Source organism: Oncorhynchus mykiss, chromosome 28, assembly GCF_013265735.2.
Source record: "Oncorhynchus mykiss isolate Arlee chromosome 28, USDA_OmykA_1.1, whole genome shotgun sequence".
Taxonomy (NCBI): Eukaryota; Metazoa; Chordata; class Actinopteri; order Salmoniformes; family Salmonidae; genus Oncorhynchus; species Oncorhynchus mykiss.
The window spans coordinates 42,755,604-42,781,951 of record NC_048592.1 but is presented as its reverse complement, the minus strand read 5'-3'; the positions used below and the strand labels follow the sequence as shown (position 1 = coordinate 42,781,951).

Genomic DNA, 26,348 nt, shown 5'->3' with positions numbered 1-26,348 from the left:
AGCTGTTCTGTCATATTATAAGAGAGACAGTAGATTTAGCTGGTCTGTCATAATAAATAGAGACAATAGATCTAGCTGGTCTGTCATAATATAATAGTGACAGTAGATCTAGCTGGTCTGTCATATTATAATAGAGACAGTAGATCTAGCTGGTCTGTCATGATATAATAGAGACAGTAGATCTAGCTGGTCTGTCATAATAAAATAGAGACTGTATATCTAGCTGGTCTGTCAAAATATAATAGAGACAGTGGATGTAGCTGGTCTGTCATAATATCATAGAGACAGTAGATCTAGCTGGTCTGTCATAATATAATAGAGACAGTAGATCTAGCTGGTCTGTCATATTACAGAGACAGTAGATCTAGCTGGTCTGTCATAATAAAATAGAGACAGTAGATCTAGCTGGTTTGTCATAATATAATAAAGACAGTAGATTTAGCTGGTCTGTCATATTATAATAGAGACAGTAGATCTAGCTGATCTGTCATAATATAATATAGACAGTAGATCTAGCTGGTCTGTCATAATATAATAGTGACAGTAGATCTAGCTGATCTGTCATAATATAATAGAGACAGTAGATTTAGCTCGTCTGTCATATTATTATAGAGATAGTAGATCTAGCTGGTCTGCCATAATATAATAGAGACAGTAGATCTAGCTGGTCTGACATAATATAATAGTGACAGTAGATCTAGCTGGTCTGTCATAATATAATAGTGACAGTAGATTTAGCTGGTCTGTCATAATATAATAGTGACAGTAGATTTAGCTGGTCTGTCATAATATAATAGTGACAGTAGATTTAGTCTGTCATATTATATTAGAGACTGTAGATCTAGCTGTTCTGTCATATTATAAGAGAGACAGTAGATTTAGCTGGTCTGTCATAATAAATAGAGACAATAGATCTAGCTGGTCTGTCATAATATAATAGTGACAGTAGATCTAGCTGGTCTGTCATATTATAATAGAGACAGTAGATCTAGCTGGTCTGTCATGATATAATAGAGACAGTAGATCTAGCTGGTCTGTCATAATAAAATAGAGACAGTAGATCTAGCTGGTCTGTCATATTATAATAGAGACTGTAGATCTAGCTGGTCTGTCATAATGTAATAGAGACAGTGGATGTAGCTGGTCTGTCATAATATCATAGAGACAGTAGATCTAGCTGGTCTGTCATAATATAATAGAGACAGTAGATCTAGCTGGTCTGTCATATTACAGAGAGAGTAGATCTAGCTGGTCTGTCATAATAAAATAGAGACAGTAGATCTAGCTGGTTTGTCATAATATAATAGAGACAGTAGATTTAGCTGGTCTGTCATATTATAATCGAGACAGTAGATCTAGCTGGTCTGACATAATATAATAGTGACAGTAGATCTAGCTGGTCTGTCATATTATAATAGAGACAGTAGATCTAGCTGGTATGTCATAGTATAATAGAGACAGTAGATCTAGCTGGTCTGTCATATTATAATCGAGACAGTAGATCTAGCTGGTCTGACATAATATAATAGTGACAGTAGATCTAGCTGGTCTGTCATATTATAATAGAGACAGGAGATCTAGCTGGTCTGTCATAATATAATAGAGACAGTAGATCTAGCTGGTCTGTCATAATATAATAGAGACAGTCGATGTAGCTGGTCTGTCATAATATAATAGAGACAGTCGATGTAGCTGGTCTGTCATAATATAAGAGAGACAGTAGATCTAGCTGGTCTGTCATATTATAATAGATACAGTAGATCTAGCTGGTCTGTCATAATATAATAGTGACAGTAGATCTAGCTGGTCTGTCATAATATAATAGTGACAGTAGATTTAGCTGGTCTGTCATAATACAATAGAGACAGTATATCTAGCTGGTCTGTCATAATATAATAGAGACAGTAGATCTAGCTGGTCTGTCATAATATAATAGAGACAGTCGATGTAGCTGGTCTGTCATAATATAATAGAGACAGTCGATGTAAATGGTCTGTCATAATATAAGAGAGACAGTAGATCTAGCTGGTCTGTCATATTATAATAGAGACAGTAGATCTGGCTGGTCTGTTATAATATAATTGAGACAGTAGATCTGGCTGGTCTGTTATAATATAATAGAGACAGTATATCTAGCTGGTCTGTCATAATATAATAGAGACAGTATATCTAGCTAGTCTGTCATAATATAATAGAGACAGTAGAACTAGCTGGTCTGTCATAATATAATTGTGACAGTAGTTCTAGCTGGTCTGTCATATTATAATAGAGACAGTAGATTTAGCTGGTCTGTCATAATAAATAGAGACAGTAGATCTAGCTGGTCTGTCATAATATAATAGTGACAGTAGATCTAGCTGGTCTGTCATATTATAATAGAGACAGTAGATCTAGCTGGTCTGTCATAATATAATAGAGACAGTAGATCTATCTGGTCTGTCATAATAAAATAGAGACAGTAGATCTAGCTGGTCTGTCAAATTATAATAGAGACTGTAGATCTAGCTGGTCTGTCATAATATAATAGAGACAGTGGATGTAGCTGGTCTGTCATAATATCATAGAGACAGTAGATCTAGCTGGTCTGTCATAATATAATAGAGACAGTAGATCTAGCTGGTCTGTCATATTACAGAGACAGTAGATCTAGCTGGTCTGTCATAATGAAATAGAGACAGTAGATCTAGCTGGTCTGTCATAATATAATAGAGAAAGTAGATCTAGCTGATCTGTCATAATATAATAGAGACTGTAGATCTAGCTGGTCTGTCATAATATAATAGTGACAGTAGATCTAGCTGATCTGTCATAATATAATAGAGACAGTAGATCTAGCTGGTCTGTCATAATATAATAGAGACAGTAGATCTAGCTGGTCTGTCATAATATAATAGAGACAGTAGATCTAGCTGGTCTGTCATAATAAAATAGAGACAGTAGATCTAGCTGGTCTGTCATAATATAATAGAGACAGTATATCTAGCTGGTCTGTCATAATATAATAGAGACAGTAGATCTAGCTGGTCTGTCATAATATAATAGAGACAGTGAATTTAGCTGGTCTGTCATAATATAATTGTGACAGTAGTTCTAGCTGGTCTGTCATATTATAATAGAGACAGTAGATTTAGCTGGTCTGTCATAATAAATAGAGACAGTAGATCTAGCTGGTCTGTCATAATATAATAGTGACAGTAGATCTAGCTGGTCTGTCATATTATAATAGAGACAGTAGATCTAGCTGGTCTGTCATAATATAATAGAGACAGTAGTTCTAGCTGGTCTGTCATAATAAAATAGAGACAGTAGATCTAGCTGGTCTGTCATATTATAATAGAGACTGTAGATCTAGCTGGTCTGTCATAATATAATAGAGACAGTGGATGTAGCTGGTCTGTCATAATATCATAGAGACAGTAGATCTAGCTGGTCTGTCATAATATAATAGAGACAGTAGATCTAGCTGGTCTGTCATATTACAGAGACAGTAGATCTAGCTGGTCTGTCATAATAAAATAGAGACAGTAGATCTAGCTGGTTTGTCATAATATAATAGAGACAGTAGATTTAGCTGGTCTGTCATTTTATAATAGAGACAGTAGATCTAGCTGATCTGTCATAATATAATATAGACAGTAGATCTAGCTGGTCTGTCATAATATAATAGTGACAATAGATTTAGCTGGTCTGTCATATTATTATAGAGACAGTAGATCTAGCTGGTCTGCCATAATATAATAGAGACAGTAGATCTAGCTGGTCTGACATAACATAATAGTGACAGTAGATCTAGCTGGTCTGTCATAATATAATAGTGACATTAGATTTAGCTGGTCTGTCATAATATAATAGTGACAGTAGATTTAGCTGGTCTGTCATAATATAATAGTGACAGTAGATTTAGTCTGTCATATTATAATAGAGACTGTAGATCTAGCTGGTCTGTCATATTATAAGAGAGACAGTAGATTTAGCTGGTTTGTCATAATAAATAGAGACAGTAGATCTAGCTGGTCTGTCATAATATAATAGTGACAGTAGATCTAGCTGGTCTGTCATATTATAATAGAGACAGTAGATCTAGCTGGTCTGTCATAATATAATAGAGACAGTAGATCTAGCTGGTCTGTCATAATAAAATAGAGACAGTAGATCTAGCTGGTCTGTCATATTATAATAGAGACTGTAGATCTAGCTGGTCTGTCAAAATATAATAGAGACAGTGGATGTAGCTGGTCTGTCATAATATCATAGAGACAGTAGATCTAGCTGGTCTGTCATAATATAATAGAGACAGTAGATCTAGCTGGTCTGTCATATTACAGAGACAGTAGATCTAGCTGGTCTGTCATAATAAAATAGAGACAGTAGATCTAGCTGGTTTGTCATAATATAATAAAGACAGTAGATTTAGCTGGTCTGTCATATTATAATAGAGACAGTAGATCTAGCTGATCTGTCATAATATAATATAGACAGTAGATCTAGCTGGTCTGTCATAATATAATAGTGACAGTAGATCTAGCTGATCTGTCATAATATAATAGAGACAGTAGATTTAGCTCGTCTGTCATATTATTATAGAGATAGTAGATCTAGCTGGTCTGCCATAATATAATAGAGACAGTAGATCTAGCTGGTCTGACATAATATAATACAGTAGATCTAGCTGATCTGTCATAATATAATAGAGACAGTAGATTTAGCTCGTCTGTCATATTATTATAGAGATAGTAGATCTAGCTGGTCTGCCATAATATAATAGAGACAGTAGATCTAGCTGGTCTGACATAATATAATAGTGACAGTAGATCTAGCTGGTCTGTCATAATATAATAGTGACAGTAGATTTAGCTGGTCTGTCATAATATAATAGTGACAGTAGATTTAGCTGGTCTGTCATAATATAATAGTGACAGTAGATTTAGTCTGTCATATTATATTAGAGACTGTAGATCTAGCTGTTCTGTCATATTATAAGAGAGACAGTAGATTTAGCTGGTCTGTCATAATAAATAGAGACAATAGATCTAGCTGGTCTGTCATAATATAATAGTGACAGTAGATCTAGCTGGTCTGTCATATTATAATAGAGACAGTAGATCTAGCTGGTCTGTCATGATATAATAGAGACAGTAGATCTAGCTGGTCTGTCATAATAAAATAGAGACAGTAGATCTAGCTGGTCTGTCATATTATAATAGAGACTGTAGATCTAGCTGGTCTGTCATAATGTAATAGAGACAGTGGATGTAGCTGGTCTGTCATAATATCATAGAGACAGTAGATCTAGCTGGTCTGTCATAATATAATAGAGACAGTAGATCTAGCTGGTCTGTCATATTACAGAGAGAGTAGATCTAGCTGGTCTGTCATAATAAAATAGAGACAGTAGATCTAGCTGGTTTGTCATAATATAATAGAGACAGTAGATTTAGCTGGTCTGTCATATTATAATAGAGACAGTAGATCTAGCTGATCTGTCATAATATAATATAGACAGTAGATCTAGCTGGTCTGTCATAATATAATAGTGACAGTAGATCTAGCTGATCTGTCATAATATAATAGAGACAGTAGATTTAGCTGGTCTGTCATATTATTATAGAGACAGTAGATCTAGCTGGTCTGCCATAATATAATAGAGACAGTAGATCTAGCTGGTCTGACATAATATAATAGTGACAGTAGATCTAGCTGGTCTGTCATAATATAATAGTGACAGTAGATTTAGCTGGTCTGTCATAATATAATAGTGACAGTAGATTTAGCTGGTCTGTCATAATATAATAGTGACAGTAGATTTAGTCTGTCATATTATAATAGAGACTGTAGATCTAGCTGGTCTGTCATATTATAAGAGAGACAGTAGATTTAGCTGGTCTGTCATAATAAATAGAGACAGTAGATCTAGCTGGTCTGTCATAATACAATAGTGACAGTAGATCTAGCTGGTCTGTCATATTATAATAGAGACAGTAGATCTAGCTGGTCTGTCATATTATAATAGAGACAGTAGATCTAGCTGGTCTGACATAATATAATAGTGACAGTAGATCTAGCTTGTCTGTCATATTATAATAGAGACAGTAGGTCTAGCTGGTCTGTCATAATATAATAGTGACAGTAGATCTAGCTGGTCTGTCATAATATAATAGTGACAGTAGATTTAGCTGGTCTGTCATAATATAATAGTGACAGTAGATCTAGCTGGTCTGTCATTATATAATAGTGACAGTAGATTTAGATGGTCTGTCATAATATAATAGAGACAGTAGATCTAGCTGGTCTGTCATATTATAATAGAGACAGTAGATTTAGCTGGTCTGTCATAATATAATAGTGACAGTAGATCTAGCTGGTCTGTCATAATATAATAGTGACAGTAGATTTAGCTGGTCTGTCATAATATAATAGTGACAGTAGATTTAGCTGGTCTGTCATAATATAATAGTGACAGTAGATTTAGTCTGTCATATTATAATAGAGACTGTAGATCTAGCTGGTCTGTCATATTATAAGAGAGACAGTAGATTTAGCTGGTCTGTCATAATAAATAGATACAGTAGATCTAGCTGGTCTGTCATAATATAATAGTGACAGTAGATCTAGCTGGTCTGTCATATTATAATAGAGACAGTAGATCTAGCTGGTCTGTCATATTATAATAGAGACAGTAGATCTAGCTGGTCTGACATAATATAATAGTGACAGTAGATCTAGCTGGTCTGTCATATTATAATAGAGACAGTAGGTCTAGCTGGTCTGTCATAATATAATAGTGACAGTAGATCTAGCTGGTCTGTCATAATATAATAGTGACAGTAGATTTAGCTGGTCTGTCATAATATAATAGTGACAGTAGATCTAGCTGGTCTGTCATTATATAATAGTGACAGTAGATTTAGATGGTCTGTCATAATATAATAGAGACAGTAGATCTAGCTGGTCTGTCATATTATAATAGAGACAGTAGATTTAGCTGGTCTGTCATAATAAATAGAGACAGTAGATCTAGCTGGTCTGTCATAATATAATAGTGACAGTAGATCTAGCTGGTCTGTCATATTATAATAGAGACAGTAGATCTAGCTGGTCTGTCATATTATAATAGAGACAGTAGATCTAGCTGGTCTGACATAATATAATAGTGACAGTAGATCTAGCTGGTCTGACATAATATAATAGTGACAGTAGATCTAGCTGGTCTGACATAATATAATAGTGACAGTAGATCTAGCTGGTCTGTCATATTATAATAGAGACAGTAGATCTAGCTGGTCTGTCATAATATAATAGTGACAGTAGATCTAGCTGGTCTGTCATAATATAATAGTGACAGTAGATTTAGATGGTCTGTCATAATATAATAGAGACAGTAGATTTAGATGGTCTGTCATAATATAATAGAGACAGTAGATTTAGATGGTCTGTCACAATAGAGACATCTGTCTAGAGAACGGCACTCTTTTTTTCAGGCAGTATTTTCTGAGGTTCATTAGGAGAACATCATTGATTGGAGTTCACCTGTGGCAGATTTCCCCTCAGCCTCCAACTGTAACTAGGATACTTTGCTCTACAACCAAGATGCATGAACAGAGGAGCAAATATACATAAGCTAACAAAAATGTTCATTAACTCTTTCTCATATTCAGACCTATAATGCTTTATATTTCCTTTTTGATGCCTTAAGTGGTGCAAAGTAAATAAGTGCAAGTACTTTAAAGTACTACTTAAGTCTTTTTTTTTAGGTATCTGTACTTTACTATTTATATTTTGACAACTACATTTCAAAAATAAAATAATTAACTTTTTACTCCCAAGCATTTTCCATGTAGAGGATGCAACAGGTCCAGCACCTCATGAGTAAATGTCACTTGGCTTTTCTGATAGGAGTATTGGAGTTAGGAAGGTTGTAGGCTTAGATAGTTATTAACCTGTTTTATTCCAGGCTGAGTGGGACACTCTGAATAGCAGCATCTACTCTGGAAATAAAGAAACATTTATAAAACCGCTAAATCAATTTGCAAGTTTATTTTTGCATGTTGTTATTGTTTCTGCGTGTTGTAATGTCACCAGAGACAGCAGACAACCGAGTAACAGCTTTTTGATAATAACAATAAAACCAATCTTTTTTTATATGCAAAAAAGATTACATCATCTATTGTTTACAAGCTCTTTTGAATGTTTTATTTTAGTTTGTACCTCTCTTACAAATGTTTTTTTATCAATACATTTTAATCCTCTATTATTTGATATTTTTGGTGTGTCTAATTTTCAATTACATTCTATTGGTTTGAATTGTGTTGAGTTGTGAAACTTTCAGTGTGACACTGGGACATGTCACATGACTTCAGTCTGCTGGTTTATTTACCTAATATTCTGCAAACTAACTATGCTGGCTGGGACGATATTGCGCGCAGCTATTGGCTAATGAAGGTGTCAATCATTATGAATGCCCAGCCTTAACGGTAGCATGTTCACTCCTGCTGTAACTCGGGAACTGCCTGAGAATCTCTACAAGTACGTTTACTTCTGATTATATCTAATAAACTAGGTTGTCTGTATTAATGACAACCTATATCTGTATCAGCTGTTGGCTGCCAGAGCTTGTAGCCTCGGAACAGCAGGTACATGTTCCTGTCTGCGACTGCACTCTCAATATCTCTGTTTATTTAGGAACGTAGCCCGACGACACTGACTGAAATGTGGTCCAAAAATACCAAACAACGATAGAGCTTTAATACGCTTGTGATTTTGTTGTACCAAAATATTAGTCAAATGTACCAAGCCATTACGTCAGTGGGAAGCCCACTGCTGTGTGATGTCATTATTGGGAGACGAGGATCACTGAATACTTTTGTTGTCGCCGTTTTGTTTTCTCTGTCTGTTGATCGATATGATGATGATGATGAGTACAATCGAATTGGAAGTATTTGTTTAATTGCATGAATAGAGAAAACAACAACAGTAGTAGTGACAGGGTGGGGATGCTGGGATCTGGATAATGTTTAGGATTATTTACAGAGGTTGTTATTGTAGTCTACATTATAAACTGTGCCAATGCTCTTTGTGTGATTCTTTGCAGCCGGTTGCAGACTCCTTGACCCCCCCCCCCCCCCCCCCCCCCCCCCCCCCATCCTTACTACTGATCTCAGCACCACCATCATGTGTAACAAGACATCAGTAGGAGAGAACCAACTCCAGAGGATTATCAGAGATCTACACGGTATCTATTTTACAGTTCGCCACATGTGTCTGTGTGGATCCATTCATATCAGTGGAGGCTGCTGAGAACGGCTCATAGTAATGGCTGGCATGGAGTCAATGGAATGGAGTCAATGGAATGGTATATAAACACATGGTTGATTCCATTCCATTGAATTCATTCCAGCCATTATTATAAGCCGTCCTCCCCTCCACAACCTCCACTGATACATAAGTAGCTGCCAAAATAATGAAAACACTTGAGTAAATGAGGGACACAAAGTAAATTGAAAGCATGTTGTGGTTCCTGAGTTAATTAAGCAATTATGTATAAAAATGCTGGGCAGGCCATTGTTATGGATACCAGGACAATGCCCCCATCCACAGGGCACAGGTAGTCACTGGATGGTTTGAGTAACAAGAAAACGTTGTAAATCATATGCCATGGCCGTCTGTCACCAGAAAAATCCAATTTAATAATAATGGGAGATTCTGGAGTGGCGCCTGACAGTGTTTTTTACCATCAACAAAACACCAAAGAATGATGTCACATCCCTCCAATAGAGTTCCAGACACTTTTAGAATATATTCCAAGGTTCATTGAAGCTGTTCTGGATTTTGACACCTTTAATTAACTAGGCAAGTCAGTTAAGAACAAATTGTTATTTACAATGACATCCTACGACGCTGGGACAATTGTGTGCCGCCCTATGAGTCACACGCTTGATGTAGCTATTGCGTGCTAGGAATATGGGACCAAATACTAATCTTTTGCCTATTTTATTTCTAAGAAACTTTTAGGTGTGTCAATAGTTTTGACCCCTAACCTGATTTTGAGTGCATCCGTGTTGGTGTGTGGTGCATCAAGGTTGAAGTGATGAAGCTATAGCTTGTGTACATGTGTGTTGTGTATCTGAACCTGTAGAAGCAGTGACTGAGCTGAGTAAGGAACATAGAGAGATGGGTGAACCAATCACAGACGACAGCCCCAACCTGCATAAACTGTCCTACAAACTAGAGTACCTGCTACAGGTAATACACACAGAAACTCACTCTCTCTCATAAACTGCTAGGATACTGGAAAGCTAAATGATCTTAGATAGGACCTCAAGGTTTTCCTGGGAAAACTCCAGGGCCTGTGAATCTGAGCTGTTGTTGTGTGTTTACATCAGTTTGACCAGAAGGAGAAGGCAGATTTCCTAGGCAGCAGGAAGGAGTACTGGGATTACTTCAGAGAGTGTCTTGCCAAGACCAGAGGAGTTAATGACGGCCTGCGGTTTGTCAAGGCTATACCAGAGGTAATCCTCACTCATACACAAACCGATGAAGGCAATTGTCCAGCAAAATGGCAGCGGTCACCGCAATAACCATTCTTATAGCAATTTGTATTTTTTTAAATACATAATATTTTTTTGCTGTTCGAAGGTTTTTCTGTTTTTCTGACTGTATATGCTGCCATAAAAATATATGCTGCCATAAAAATAGTCAATAATGGCATAATGTGTGGACTGGCGGCCATTGCAAGTGTAAACATAGGAGCAAAGCAGTAACTGACGTTACAAAATAGACATCCCATCGCATGAGCCACATCAGTTAACATGTGAAAGAACATTCTTCATTACCATGGAAATGGTTGCGTCACAATACCAGACAGCCATTGTTTACCAGTCATATTACCAGGGTTAGAGGTTCTATTCATTCTATTTACCAGTCATGTTACCAGGGTTAGAGGTTCTATTCATTCTATTTACCAGTCATATTACCAGGGTTAGAGGTTCTATTCATTCTATTACCAGGGTTAGAGGTTCTATTCATTCTATTTACCAGTCATATTACCAGGGTTAGAGGTTCTATTCATTCTATTTACCAGTCATATTACCATGGTTACAGGTTATTTTCATTCTATTTACCAGTCATATTACCAGGGTTAGAGGTTCTATTCATTCTATTTACCAGGGTTAGAGGTTCTATTCATTCTATTACCAGGGTTAGAGGTTCTATTCATTCTATTTACCAGTCATATTACCAGGGTTAGAGGTTCTATTCATTCTATTACCAGGGTTAGAGGTTCTATTCATTCTATTTACCAGTCATATTACCAGGGTTAGAGGTTCTATTCATTCTATTACCAGGGTTAGAGGTTCTATTAATTCTATTTACCAGTCATGTTACCAGGGTTAGAGGTTATATTCATTCTGTTTACCAGGGTTAGAGGTTCTATTCATTCTATTACCAGGGTTAGAGGTTCTATTTATTCTGTTTACCAGTCATATTACCAGGGTTAGAGGTTCTATTCATTCTATTACCAGGGTTAGAGGTTCTATTCATTCTATTACCAGGGTTAGAGGTTCTATTCATTCTATTACCAGGGTTACAGGTTATTTTCATTCTATTTACCAGGGTTAGAGGTTCTATTCATTCTATTACCAGGGTTAGAGGTTCTATTAATTCTATTTACCAGTCATATTACCAGGGTTAGAGGTTCTATTCATTCTATTACCAGGGTTAGAGGTTCTATTCATTCTATTACCAGGGTTAGAGGTTCTATTCATTCTATTACCAGGATACAGGTTATTTTCATTCTATTTACCAGGGTTAGAGGTTCTATTCATTCTATTACCAGGGTTAGAGGTTCTATTCATTCTATTACCAGGGTTAGAGGTTCTATTCATTCTATTTACCAGGGTTAGAGGTTCTATTCATTCTATTTACCAGTCATATTACCAGGGTTAGAGGTTCTATTCATTCTATTTACCAGTCATATTACCAGGGTTAGAGGTTCTATTCATTCTATTTACCAGTCATATTACCAGGGTTAGAGGTTCTATTCATTCTATTTACCAGTCATATTACCAGGGTTAGAGGTTCTATTCATTCTATTTACCAGTCATATTACCAGGGTTAGAGGTTCTATTCATTCTATTTACCAGTCATATTACCTGGGTTAGAGGTTCTATTCATTCTGTTTACCAGTCATATTACCAGGGTTACAGGTTCTATTCATTCTATTTACCAGTCATATTACCAGGGTTAGAGGTTCTATTCATTCTATTACCAGGGTTAGAGGTTCTATTCATTCTATTTACCAGTCATGTCACCAGGGTTAGAGGTTATATTCATTCTGTTTACCAGGGTTAGAGGTTCTATTCATTCTATTACCAGGGTTAGAGGTTCTATTCATTCTATTACCAGGGTTAGAGGTTCTATTCATTCTGTTTACCAGTCATATTACCAGGGTTAGAGGTTCTATTCATTCTATTACCAGGGTTAGAGGTTCTATTCATTCTATTACCAGGGTTAGAGGTTCTATTCATTCTATTACCAGGGTTACAGGTTATTTTCATTCTATTTACCAGGGTTAGAGGTTCTATTCATTCTATTACCAGGGTTAGAGGTTCTATTCATTCTATTACCAGGGTTAGAGGTTCTATTCATTCTATTTACCAGGGTTAGAGGTTCTATTCATTCTATTTACCAGTCATATTACCAGGGTTAGAGGTTCTATTCATTCTATTTACCAGTCATATTACCAGGGTTAGAGGTTCTATTCATTCTATTTACCAGTCATATTACCAGGGTTAGAGGTTCTATTCATTCTGTTTACCAGTCATATTACCAGGGTTACAGGTTCTATTCATTCTATTTACCAGTCATATTACCAGGGTTAGAGGTTCTATTCATTCTATTACCAGGGTTAGAGGTTCTATTCATTCTATTTACCAGTCATATTACCAGGGTTAGAGGTTCTATTCATTCTATTACCAGGGTTAGAGGTTCTATTCATTCTATTTACCAGTCATATTACCAGGGTTAGAGGTTCTATTCATTCTATTACCAGGGTTAGAGGTTCTATTCATTCTATTTACCAGTCATATTACCAGGGTTAGAGGTTCTATTCATTCTATTTACCAGTCATATTACCAGGGTTAGAGGTTCTATTCATTCTATTTACCAGTCATGTTACCAGGGTTAGAGGTTCTATTCATTCTATTTACCAGTCATATTACCAGGGTTAGAGGTTCTATTAATTCTATTACCAGGGTTAGAGGTTCTATTCATTCTATTTACCAGTCATATTACCAGGGTTAGAGGTTCTATTCATTCTATTTACCAGTCATGTTACCAGGGTTAGAGGTTCTATTAATTCTATTTACCAGTCATATTACCAGGGTTAGAGGTTCTATTCATTCTATTTACCAGTCATATTACCAGGGTTAGAGGTTCTATTCATTCTATTTACCAGTCATATTACCAGGGTTAGAGGTTCTATTCATTCTATTTACCAGTCATATTACCAGGGTTAGAGGTTCTATTCATTCTATTTACCAGTCATATTACCAGGGTTAGAGGTTCTATTCATTCTATTTACCAGTCATATTACCAGGGTTAGAGGTTCTGTTCATTCTATTTACCAGTCATATTACCAGGGTTACAGGTTCTTTTCATTCTATTTACCAGTCATGTTACCAGGGTTACAGGTTCTATTCATTCTATTTACCTGTATTATTGACTGTATGTTTGTTTATTCAATGTGTAACTCTGTGTTGTTGTTTGTGTCGCACTGCTATGCTTTATCTTGGACAGGTCGCAGTTGTAAATGAGAACTTGTTCTCAACTAGCCTACCTGGTTAAATAAAGGTGAAATAAAAAATAAAACAAAATGACTGGACTATTCTGGCTGCCTGATGCGTATATACAGCCATTGTAGCACCTTCCACTTCTGAAACAGTTTGATGTCAATTCCTATAAGCTTTGAACTTGAACTCTGTCATGAATCCATCCTGTCTTCTGTTGTGTTACAGTTAAAGACGTCCCTGGGTAAAGGTAGAGCGTTTCTCCGCTATTCTCTGGTCCATCAGCGTCTGGCTGATACCCTACAACAGTGTCTACTCAACCACAAGGTTACCAGGTACACACACACACACCGCACGGACACACACACACCGCACGGACACACACACACCGCACGGACACACACACACCGCACGGACACACACACACACCGCGCGGAGACACACCGCACGGACACACACACACACACACACACACCGCATGGACACACACCGCACGGACACACACACACACACACCGCACGGACACACACACACACACCGCACGGACACACACACACACCGCACGGACACACACATACACACACACACACACACACACACACACACACACACACACACACACATCTGGCTTCCTTGCCCAGCTGGATAAAAAGGAGACCCAGTACAGTGTATTGAAGCAGTATATGTCCAATATACCACAGCTAAGGGCTGTTGTCTGCTCGACGCTACGCGGAGTACCTGCATAAAGCCCTTAGCCGTGGCTATTATAAACTGGTTACCAACGTAATTAGAGCAGTAATACCCGTGGTATACGGTCTGATATACCATGGCTGTCAGCCAATCAGCATTCAGGGCTCGAACCACCCAGTTTATTATTGTATATAAAGTATTTTATAACTGTGATGTTTCCCTTCCTCTGTTCAGTTTAGTTTTACTTCCTTAATGTCACTGTAGTCTGTCTTCCTCTCTCATATCCCACCAAAGCCAAATGTCATCCCTTTTGTCAGTCTCTTTCTTTTCTAATAGCTTGTGTGTGTGTGTGTGTTCCAGTGAGTGGTACTTTGCTCGCAGTCCCTTCCTGAAGTCTCACCTCAGCAGTGACATCATCAGTCACCTGTATGTTCTCAACGAGGTCCAGTTTGATGTGGCATCCAGAGGTCACGACCTCGATGCTGATTGGCCCACATTCGCCAGGTAATACGCTTTTGTTTACCATTAATAGGAGTGGTCAGTAATCACCCCATGGTATCTCCTGGTGATCACTTCCTGGTCTCCATAGAATGGTACCAGCTACAGGTACCTCAAAACATCTAATCCAATCACATTGTATTTGTCATATGCGCCGAATACAACAGGTGTAGGGAGACCTTACCGTGAAATGCTTACTTACAAGTGTCGTGTCTGGACTACCATTAAATGTGAAGACTTATTTATATCAAATCAGATCTCTATGTTTAATTATTACGTGATTAAACTATTCATGGGAACATTAATTAACTAGGAAGTCGGGTCACCACGGAGAATGTTGAGATTTACAGAGTTTATAATTTTCCGAATATAACTTTTCAGATATTTTAATAGCTGATCGTTTAGTCTCATTGTTATTATTACCTCATCAGTTCTCATTACTGAACGTTGCAAACCCTTGAATATCTGCACGAACCCTAGCCTAAATCATGAATCAGCGATACAAATTGGCATAATTATTTATTTACTAACCAACTAAATGATCACACAGATTGGTAGACAAAGGAAACGGGTGGGGACTGCGAAAGAGCGGGAAAGACAAAATGGATGAACAACACACAGAGGATAATTGACATGCTAATACTTTGCACATGAACGGACGCTCATTCTGAAAGAAATTACAATGTACATATTTACGCTTGTATGTCGTTGTTGTCTCTCTGTTGAAAACACTTGATCGTCCTGTAGGGTTCATCAGAGTCTCTCTGGTTAACTTTCCCAGAAGTCACAATGTCTTTCGTGGTTGTAGGTGGTTAGAATGGTTACTTCAGAGTATAATTCGGAAATGTGTTCATAGACTAGATGCGTCGGTGGTTGTCGGTATTCTCGTACTAGACTTATGTAATTTCTAGCTGCAGACTAGTAATTATGCGTCTAATATTTGCTCTTATTCTGTCGTGATCGACAGTCTGAGTTGAACCATTTCCAGCTGTGTAGCCAAAACTACAGCTGTATGGTCTAATGGTCAATAGAATTGTAGTCATTCCAACGTGGGCACTCTGTCCCGGCGTTCTCTGACTTAATGTAGATTTTGTAAGAAGTGGGTTTCATACTCTGGAAAAAAGGGTGGTTCTTTGACGCGTAATGTGATGTCTGGGCTAACGGGGGTGTGGCCACTGACTAGTTAATCTTTATATGAAAATTCATACTATCATTTAGAAACTTAATATCACATCTTTTCACAGATAGTTTCATGTTTAATCACATTCGTTTCACATTTAGATGTAAACCGCTGGTAAATGTACCCCTTAACTCTATCTCTTATGTCTGTTTCCTGTCCCTCATGATGTCACCAAATGAAACACACTCATCATAACTGTCCCTTAAGTGACCACGTACCATTCCCACATTCTTAAAAGTAAAAATATTGTTTAATTCTCCCATTTTGAGGATAAGGAGTTTGGCCAAGTCTCTCCCTGTGTCCCACAGTCACACATTCCAATCTCAAAACTACAGACCCAGAAGTATTTATGACTGCCATAAACTGTGGAGAAAGAGAGAGGGGGGGGGTGGGGCTATTTGTATTTATTATGGATCCCCATTAGCTGCTGCAAAAGCAGCAGCTACTCTTCCTGGTGTCCAGCAAAATTAAAATTAAGGCTATGATCCTCCCCCCAGGGCACGTCATGACACAAGGCCTTAACCAACAATGCAGTTTTCAGAAAATAGAGTTACGAAAATATTTACTGAATAAACGAAAGAAAAAAAGTTACAGAATGAAATACTAATAACAAGGCTATATACAAGGGATACCGTACCGAGTCAATGTGCGGGGGTACCGGTTAGTCGAGGTCATTTGTACATGTAGGTAGGGGTAAAGTGACTATGCATAGATAATAAACCGTAAGTAGCAGCAGTGTAAAAACAAAGGTGTGGGGGGGGGGGGGGGGTCAATGCAAATAGTCTGGGTGGCCATTTGATTAATTGTTCAGCAGTCTTATGGCTTGGAGGTAGAAGCTGTTAAGGGCCCTTTTGGTCCTAGACTTGGCGCTCCGGTACCGCTTGCTGTGCAGTAGCAGAGAGAACAGTCTATGACCAATTTTTGGGCCTTCCTCTGACACCGCCTAGTATATAGGTCCTGGATGTCAGGAAGGTTGGCCCCAGTTATGTACTGGGCTGTACGCACTACCCTCTGTACCTCCTTACGGTCGGATGCTGAGCAGTTGCCATACCAGGTGGTGATGCAACTGGTCAGGATGCTCTCGATGGTGCGGCTGTAGAACTTTTTTTGTATCTGGGGACCCATGCCAAATCTTTTCAGTCTCCTGAGGGGAAAAAGCGTTGTCATGCCCTCTTCACGTCTGTCTTGGTGTGTTTGGACCATGATAGCTCGTTGGTGATGTGGACACCAAGGAACTTGAAACTCTCGACCCGTTCCAATGTAGCCCCATCGATGTGAATGGGGGCATGTTTGGCACTCCTTTTCCTGTAGTCCACGATCACCTCCTTTGTCTTGCTCACATTGAGGGAGAGGTTGTTGTCCTGGCACCACACTGCCAGGTCTCTGACCTCCCTATAGGCTGTCTCATCGTTGTCGGTGATCAGGCCTACCACCGTTGTGTCGTCAGCAAACTTGATGGTGTTGGAGTCGTGTTTGGCCACGCAGTTGTGGGTGAACAGGGAGTACAGGAGGGGACTAAGCACACAACCCTGAGAGGCCCTTGTTTTGAGGATCAGCGCAGCAGGTGTTGTTACCTACCCTTACAACCTGGGGGAGGCCCGTCAGGAAGTCCAGGATGCAGTTGCAAAGGGAGGTGTTTAGTCCCATGGTCCTTATCTTAGTGATGAGCTTTGAGGGTACTATGGTGTTGAACGCTGAGCTGTAGTCAATGAATATCATTCTCACATAGGTGTTCCTTTTGTCCAGGTGGGAAAGGGCAGTGTGGAGTGCAATAGAGATTGTGTATCTGTTTGGGCTGTATGCAAATTGGAGTGGGTTTCTGGGATAATGGTGTTGTGAGCCATTACCAGCCTTTCAAAGCACTTCATGGCTACAGACGTGAGTGCTAAGGGTCTGTAGTCATTTAGGCAGGTTGCCTTTGTGTTCTTGGGCACAGGGACTACAGTGGTCTGCTTGAAGCATGTTGGTATTACAGACTCAATCAGGGACATGTTGAAAATGTCAGTGAAGACACCTGCCAGTTGGTCAGCACATGCCTGGAGCACACGTCCTGGTAGTCCGTCTGGCCCCGCAGCCTTGTGAGTAAGACGTTTAAACAGGTTAACATACACAAGGCTGCGGAGAGCGTGATCCCACAGTCGTCCGGAACAGCTGATGGTCTCATGCATGCCTCAGTGATGCTTGCCTCGAAGCAAGCATAGAAGTGATTTAGCTCGTCTGGTAGGCTCCTGTCACTGGGCAGCTCGCGGCTGTGCTTCCCTTTGTAGTCTGTAATAGTTTTGCAAGCCCTGCCACATCTGACGAGCGTCGGAGCCGGTGTAGTATGATTCAATCTTAGCCCTGTATTGACGCTTTGCCTGTTTGATGGTTCGTCGCAGGGCATAGCGGGATTTCTTGTAAGCTTCCAGGTTAGAGTCCCGCACCTTGAAAGCGGCAGCTCTACCCTTTAGCTCAGTGCAAATGTTGCCTGTAATCCATGGCTTCTGGTTGGGGTACAGTGGGGCAAAAAAGTATTTAGTCAGCCACCAATTGTGCTAGTTCTCCCACTTAAAAAGATGAGAGAGGCCTGTAATTTTCATCATAGGTACACTTCAACTATGACAGACAAAACGAGAAAAAAAAATCCAGAAAATCACATTGTAGGATTTTTAATGAATTTATTTGCAAATTATGGTGGAAAATAAGTATTTGGTCACCTACAAACAAGCAAGATTTCTGGCTCTCACAGACCTGTAACTTCTTCTTTAAGAGGCTCCTCTGTCCTCCACTCGTTACTTGTATTAATGGCACCTGTTTGAACTTGTTATCAGTATAAAAGACACCTGTCCACAACCTCAAACAGTCACACTCCAAACTCCACTATGGCCAAGACCAAAGAGCTGTCAAAGGACACCAGAAACAAAATTGTAGACCTGCACCAGGCTGGGAAGACTGAATCTGCAATAGGTAAGCAGCTTGGTTTGAATAAATCAACTATGGGAACAAATATTAGGAAATGGAAGACATACAAGACCACTGATAATCTCCCTCGATCTGGGGCTCCACGCAAGATCTCACCCCATGGGGTCAAAATGATCACAAGAATGGTGAGCAAAAATCCCAGAACCACACGGGGGGACCTAGTGAATGACCTGCAGAGAGCTGGGACCAAAGTAACAAAGCCTACCATCAGTAACACACTACGCCGCCAGGGACTCAAATCCTGCAGTGCCAGACGTGTCCCCCTGCTTAAGCCAGTACATGTCCAGGCCCGTCTGAAGTTTGCTAGAGAGCATTTGGATGATCCAGAAGAAGAGAATGAGAGAATGTCATATGGTCAGATATGGTCAGACCAAAATATAACTTTTTGGTAAAAACTCAACTCGTCGTGTTTGGAGGACAAAGAATGCTGAGTTACATCCAAAGAACACCATACCTACTGTGAAGCATGGGGGTGGAAACATCATGCTTTGGGGCTGTTTTTCTGCAAAGGGACCAGGACGACTGATCCGTGTAAAGGAAAGAATGAATGGGGCCATGTATCGTGAGATTTTGAGTGAAAACCTCCTTCCATCAGCAAGGGCATTGAAGATGAAACGTGGCTGGGTCTTTCAGCATGACAATGATCCCAAACACACCGCCCGGGCAACAACGGAGTGGCTTCATAAGAAGCATTACAAGGTCCTGGAGTGGCCTAGCCAGTCTCCAGATCTCAACCCCATAGAAAATCTTTGGAGGGAGTTGAAAGTCTGTGTTGCCCAGCAACAGCCCCAAAACATCACTGCTCTAGAGAAGATCTGCATAGAGGAATGGGCCAAAATACCAGCAACAGTGTGTGAAAACCTTGTGAAGACTTACAGAAAACGTTTGACCTCTGTCATTGCCATCAAAGGGTATATAACAAAGTATTGAGATAAACTTTTGTTATTGACCAAATACTTATTTTCCACCATAATTTGCAAATAAATTCATAAAAAATCCTACAATGTGATTTTCGGGATTTTTCTTCTCATTTTGTCTGTCATAGTTGAAGTGTACCTATGATGAGAATTACAGGCCTCTCATCTTTAAGTGGGAGAACTTGCACAATTGGTGGCTGACTAAATACTTTTTTGCCCCACTGTACATGATCTCATGTTGTTGGCCTGTGGGTAAGGTTTATGACCCCCCATAAATACCTTTCTCCCCTCTCTCTCTTGACGCTACTGAAGGACTCTTGAAGAGCCTTTGTTAAACATAGAGTCGGGGAACATCAAAAGTTGGGGGGAAAGGAACCATATTTCGGTAATCCAACCAGTTGGTACTAAATGAATATGATGTCAGTTCTGTTGTCATCTGAGACATTCTTATTAATGATAGGATGACATAAGCTGTATCCTGGAAAGTCTACACATTATAGTTATCAGATTCACATGGAATTGTTGTGCAATTTAAATGTTTAAATATGAAACTATTTGTGAAAAGGTGAAATGGAATTTTAGCTTCCAAATAAGAGAATTGGGTTTTCATAAGGGTAAAGCTCTGCTCACTCAGTGGCTCGCCTATATGAAGAGACATTGGTTGTAAACTATGAAACATGCCCTCTCTCCTACCACTATATAAAGCCCTAGACGAAAAAGTAACCTCCTGTTGTGAGGACGACGGTCCCACATTAAAAGGACTAACATGTCAACTACAGAACTAAGCCAACCTCAGCGTGAGCTTTGACTGTGAATGGTATGAACTTTGAACTCTTATTCACTAAAGAAGTGAGACATCCTAGCCGTTGAGTTAGCAACAACAGCTGTAAACGTGGGCTAGGAATGGACGGACAAAGTATCCAGTCTAACTCACAATGAAGATACTACAACGTATTCTGTTTACCACCAGAGACATTCTTCCGAGGACAGGAAGATCTCTGTTGGCCAACACGGCCAGCATCTATGACCAACCTCCCGAAGCGCAGCTCAGAGTAAATATGTATTGCATTTTCCTTTTCCAAATGTGCGGTAATTTAGAATGCATAAGATACTGTATTTACGATAGCATGGCTTCTCCCTTTGTTCCTCAGTCTTCCCGCTCTTTCACTCAAATCCAACCCCCTTTTCATTGTGTAACCAGCTGTCATATCTTCTCCGTCCGCTAGGGACGTTTTCCTTTATGACATAATTTGTAATCAATGTATGATCCATTCTGTGTATATGTAATTCTGTGTGATTAGTTAGGTATTTAGTAAATCAATAATTAAACCCAATTTTGTATTGCTGATTCAACTTGTTAGCCAGGGTTCGTGAAGATAACCAAGAATTCTAGGACTTCAAATGAGACTGAAATAAGGTGACGATTAATTTTGACTACTATTGATGTAAAAGATTACTGGGTCTTTAAGAGTTTGTTCGGGAGATAAACATTCTTTCGTGGTGCCCTGACTTTCTATTTAATTACATTTACATTATTAGCTCGATCAGGTAATATTAATTACAGAGAAAGGATTTTATAGAATAGCATGTCATATCACTTAATCCGACATAGCCAAAGACATGACAATGACTATAGTTCACTCTGTTGTGATATAGATGACTATAGTTCACTCTGTCCACTCTAGGAGGACTCTGGGGTCTAACTCCGCCCACCTCTGGAAACCTTCCAGTCGCTGTTCCAGTGTCAACAGCCTGGTCAGCTACTCAGGGGTACGTACTGATTGATTAATCAATTGATTGATTTACTGACTGACTGACTGACGGTCTCTCTAGTTGCAGGAGTTCAAAGCTCAAGAATACGGTTCCAGTTTGCTGGCTGACCTGGGGGAGGAGTTAGGGGAGCTGGGGGAGGAGCTACTTGGAGTCTCCACACCCTGCACTGCCGCAGACGACCTACGCATCCTGGTTGACCATTCAGAGCTCAGACAGCAGGAGCTGCTGCACCAATCAGAGGCGAGACAGGCAAAATTGTTACAGCGAGTCAGAGAGCTAGACCAGGAGGCAGAGGGGCTGAGGAACGAGGTCAGAGAGCTGCAGGGGAAGCTATTGGCTCACAACCAGGAAGCTGTGACAGCCAACCTCAACAACATGGATCTGTTGTCTAAACTAGACAGCCAGGTACCAAACGTTTGTCTGCTACTAGGACATGGGCCATTATTAATACATTTCTGCTGTGTGGCACCTAGTATTGTATTTCATGTCACTAAGGAAAAGTGTCAAAAGTGAATGTTACTTTGATATTGATTGATGTGCAGGAGAAGGAGAGGGACTCAACGCTACCACAGACCCAGGTTCTGGAGGAGGGAGAGGAGAGGGACGCAGCGCTACAACAGACCCAGGTTCTGCAGGAGGGAGAGGAGAGGGACGCAGCGCTACAACAGACCCAGGTTCTGCAGGATGGAGAGGAGAGGGACGCAGCGCTACAACAGACCCAGGTTCTGCAGGAGGAGGAGAGGGAGGTGCAGGAGAAGAGGGAGATGCAGGAGGAGAAGGAGGGAGAGGAGAGGAAGGAGAAGAGGGAGGTGCAGGAGGAGAGGGAGGTGCAGGAGTGGAAGGCCATGGAGAAGCAGCTTCAGGAGTTGAGGAAGGAGCTGAGGTCCAGGGACAGAGAACTGACGGAGAGTAGAGAAAAGATCAGACAATTGGAGGAGGAGAACACTGACAGACTGACTGGGGCGGGGCAGGAGAGAGAGAAGGGAGAGATGGATGGAGAGAAGGAGAAGCTAGGGACAGAGAAAGAGACTGCAGAGTGTTCTCATAGTAATCTACATAAGGCTGGTTCTGCAGAGGGACTGTCTATGGAGAAGAACCAGCATCTTTCCTCTAAGTCTGAGCCCCAGATGCAGGACCTCTCCCCCTGTCCCCAGACCCAGCAGCTCCTCCTCCCGGCTGTGTTGGTGGCCCAGCTGCAGCGTAGCCAGGGGGAAGTGCTACGGCTGCAGACGGAGGTTGTGGAGCTGAGAGCCTGGCTGCAGCTGGGAGCAGAGCTGCAGATAAGGAGTCAGGTGGAGGGGCTCAACAGACAGCAGGTAGAGGAGCTGCTGCTGGCCCAGGAGAGGGAGGAGGCTCTGGGGCAGGAGCAGCGCCGCAAGGCTCAGGCTTCACAAGGCCTAGTCCTGGAGCTGGCCTCCGCCAGGGAGGAACTCCACAACCTGAAGACACGCTACGAGGGTCTGGCCCTGGAGCATGGAGACATCCGGGAGGCCCTGGACCACGCCAACAGAGAGACAGCAGAGCTCGGGTTCCACATATGCAGGCTTACTGCCCAGAATGAGGAAGCGCGAGAGCGATGGGATGCGCTGTCCAACAGGTTTCAGGAGGAGCTGAACACCAGCATGACCTCCCTGCAGCAGGAAAACCTCGGCCTGCAGGAGCAGCTGCTGAAGGAGCGGGAGGAGAAGGGGAGGCTGGGGAAAGAAGAGCAAGGAAAGGTCAGGGCTCAGAAGGAGGCACAGCAGGAGGAGATCCAGGCGCTCCGCTATCAGCTCAGCAACCAGACCATAAACCACCAGACACAGTTACAGGTCAGTGCATACCTACAGACACAGTTACAGGCCAGTACTGAACCACAGGCACAGCCACGGGTCAGTACTGAACCACAGGCACAGCCACGGGTCAGTACTGAACCACAGGCACAGCCACGGGTCAGTACTGAACCACAGACGGCGGCACAGACCAGTGCTGAAACACAGACACGGACACAGGTTCAGTACTGAACCAGTTATAGATCAGTACTGAGTCACCAGACACAACTACAGGCCAGTACTGAACCACAGTTACAGGTCAATACTGAACCACAGTTACAGGCCAGTACAGAACCACAGTCACAGGTCAGTATAGTGCAACAGACACAGTTACAGGTCAGTATAGTGCAACAGACACAGTCCAGTACAGTGCTACAGACAGTTACAGGTCAGTATAGTGCTACAGACAGTCACAGGCCAGTACAGTGCTACAGACACAGTCACAGGCCAGTACAGTGCTACAGACACAGTCACAGGTCAGTACAGAACCACAGTCACAGGTCTGTACTGAACTGCATGTACAGGTACTGTTTGTGATCTAATGCACAGTGTTCTAGTTAAAGGTTGTCTATCTACCCCAGGTTCTGTCTGAAGAGCTGAAGACTGTGAGGTCTGAAGTGGAGGTGGAACAGGAGAATAATTTATACCTGAAGACCAAACTGGAGGAGATGGAGGTCAGGCACAAACACACACACATATTTTTTTTATCTTCTCACTCCTTCTTAACCTCGACCCTCCAAGACCTTCTAACAACTGAACACGTTGTTGTTGTTGTTTTTGTTGTGCAGCGTGACAAGCAGGACTATCATCAACCTCTAGAGGACAACACATCACAGAAGCTAATACAACAGAGAGAGGAGGAGATGCAACACAACCTCACCAGGTGACTTTGTTGTTATATATGTGACCTGATTCAGGAAGCTAGGTGAATGTTGAGGGTCACTACTTCACACGACAACCATTTGAATGTAATCTTTTTTTATTTTTAATCAAAATGCATTGTTTGGCATAAATGCTTTCTGGAACATGTGAACTTTCATGTGGCTTAATAACAAACTGGTGTTATGTCCTTAAATATGAGTCAAATGGGTCAATTACGAGCCTAGTTGGTTTAGCCATGGAAAAAGTCAGGAACCTTCCCGCTAGCCATGATTGGCTGAGATAATTAATGGGCTGGACATGCCGGAAGATGAGTTCGGATTGGTCTGCCATATAGCACACTTCTGTTTGAGCTGGTCAATGTGTAGGTAATCCTGTCTAACGCAGCTTTAAAAACAATATATTGCTTAGTAGAACTGCATAAGTGTTGCTCTCCACTTTCTGGAAGTTTTGAAATCAGTTGAATTGAATTAGAGTATGATAGCTAAGGAGATGGAGGAAACACCTGTCTCCGGATTACATCCTCAAACTAAGGGAAAGGTTGGCATCTGTGACAGGGAGAAACGTCCAACCATGATGTATATGGATAAGATAGTCTAGCTAGCTACATTTTCAGATAATACACTGTCATGGGAATTTTATCATTCCTACATGTGTTCATTAACCAATTCAATTAAAATCACTGTCTGTTTTTAAAAGAATTTGAAAGATCCTTATTTGCATAAAATAGACAAAACCAGTCCATTAAAAATGAGTCAATAGTATTTATTCTCGGAGCGCGCTGCCCAAAGAACCATGTACAACAGTTTATATATAAATTATGATGTCATAGGTTATAAAAATAATCTCCTCCTCTCGACCAGGACAAAGCAGGTTCAAAAGTTCATTCCAACTCCCCAACACATGACACACAATATAACTGGATTAACTCCTGAAGTCTCACCATAATGTCTTACCACTTAGCAGACAGTTCCAGATACAGAAAACCTGGAGGGCCTCTCGCTGTCTTATTTGATCGCCACAGAGTTATAGCTGAGTCGGTTCAAACATAGGTTAATTATCCTCTTTGCTTTAAAACACACAACCCATTCCTCCCCAACCTAGTTGGAATGGTGTTTATTATGTTTAATTACTCTTTGTTCATGCTACATAATCTCTTTCTTATGAACTAACATTATTAATCAGATATTTTAAAACAGGGTAGAGTTTAATTAGTTATAGTTCTATTTAAATGTAGATATTGTTTAGTCATTATTCATAAAATTCCTAACATACACGTTTCTAATTTTGACAATGTCGTTTTCATTTCAAGTTAAAGTGTACTGTTAGCTAGCTAACATTGAACCTGGTTGGTTAGCTACCTGCAGGGTTAGGGCTAGCTACATGTCTTAACAAAAGACTCCAATATGCAAGTAACGGATGCATTCGTAAATTCTGTCTGGCCATCTACTCCGATTTCAGAGCACTCTCGTCCGAGTGTGCCAGAGAGCTCAGAATAACTGATGAATTTACGAACGCTCAACACCCGTTGAATATTGCCGATGTTAGTAAACATCAGCAAAAAAAGCGTAATTAAATTGTTGCCAGCATTACAGTTACAGTCACCAACGCTCTGGATAACATGAAAACAGCCTAACCAGCTGTGCTACGGTGAGTAAAATGGTCAGAGTGGGGTGTTCTCTCATTTGCTTCTGGAAGTAGCTAGCCCAATGTTAGCCAGATAGCTTGGGTGCTTGACTGCCGTTGTGAGGTCAGAATGCTCGGATCAACCCAACTCCTCGGACAGAGTGCCCAGTATGCGCTCTGAATTTACCAACGGACAATCTGACAGCACAGTTACAGTCACCAACACTCTGGA

At 40.4% G+C, this 26,348-nt stretch overlaps 1 protein-coding gene across 12 annotated transcripts in view; it reads left to right on the top strand.

Annotated features, from left to right (window-relative positions):
• The first annotated feature begins 9,114 nt into the window (after positions 1–9,114).
• The window catches only part of LOC110509177 (FYVE and coiled-coil domain-containing protein 1), a 39,195-nt gene continuing 21,961 nt past the window's right edge, over positions 9,115–26,348 (top strand). For 5 of the 12 annotated variants that reach the window (XR_005040294.1, XR_005040295.1, XM_036967019.1 and 2 more), the window contains exons 1-12: positions 9,115–9,229; positions 10,133–10,239; positions 10,380–10,505; positions 14,010–14,116; positions 14,832–14,975; positions 20,998–21,079; positions 21,389–21,444; positions 21,713–21,797; positions 21,861–22,205; positions 22,343–23,611; positions 24,193–24,285; positions 24,400–24,494. Coding sequence is in view for 10 of the 12 variants with exons in the window: in XM_036967019.1 (XP_036822914.1) it covers positions 9,169–9,229; positions 10,133–10,239; positions 10,380–10,505; positions 14,010–14,116; positions 14,832–14,975; positions 20,998–21,079; positions 21,389–21,444; positions 21,713–21,797; positions 21,861–22,205; positions 22,343–23,611; positions 24,193–24,285; positions 24,400–24,494 (2,570 nt within the window). In the remaining 2 variants the exon portion in view is untranslated. The remainder of the gene's footprint in view (positions 9,230–10,132; positions 10,240–10,379; positions 10,506–14,009; positions 14,117–14,831; positions 14,976–20,997; positions 21,080–21,388; positions 21,445–21,712; positions 21,798–21,860; positions 22,206–22,342; positions 23,612–24,192; positions 24,286–24,399; positions 24,495–26,348) is intronic. The other 7 variants (XM_036967022.1, XM_036967021.1, XM_036967020.1 and 4 more) reach the window with 7 other exon arrangements.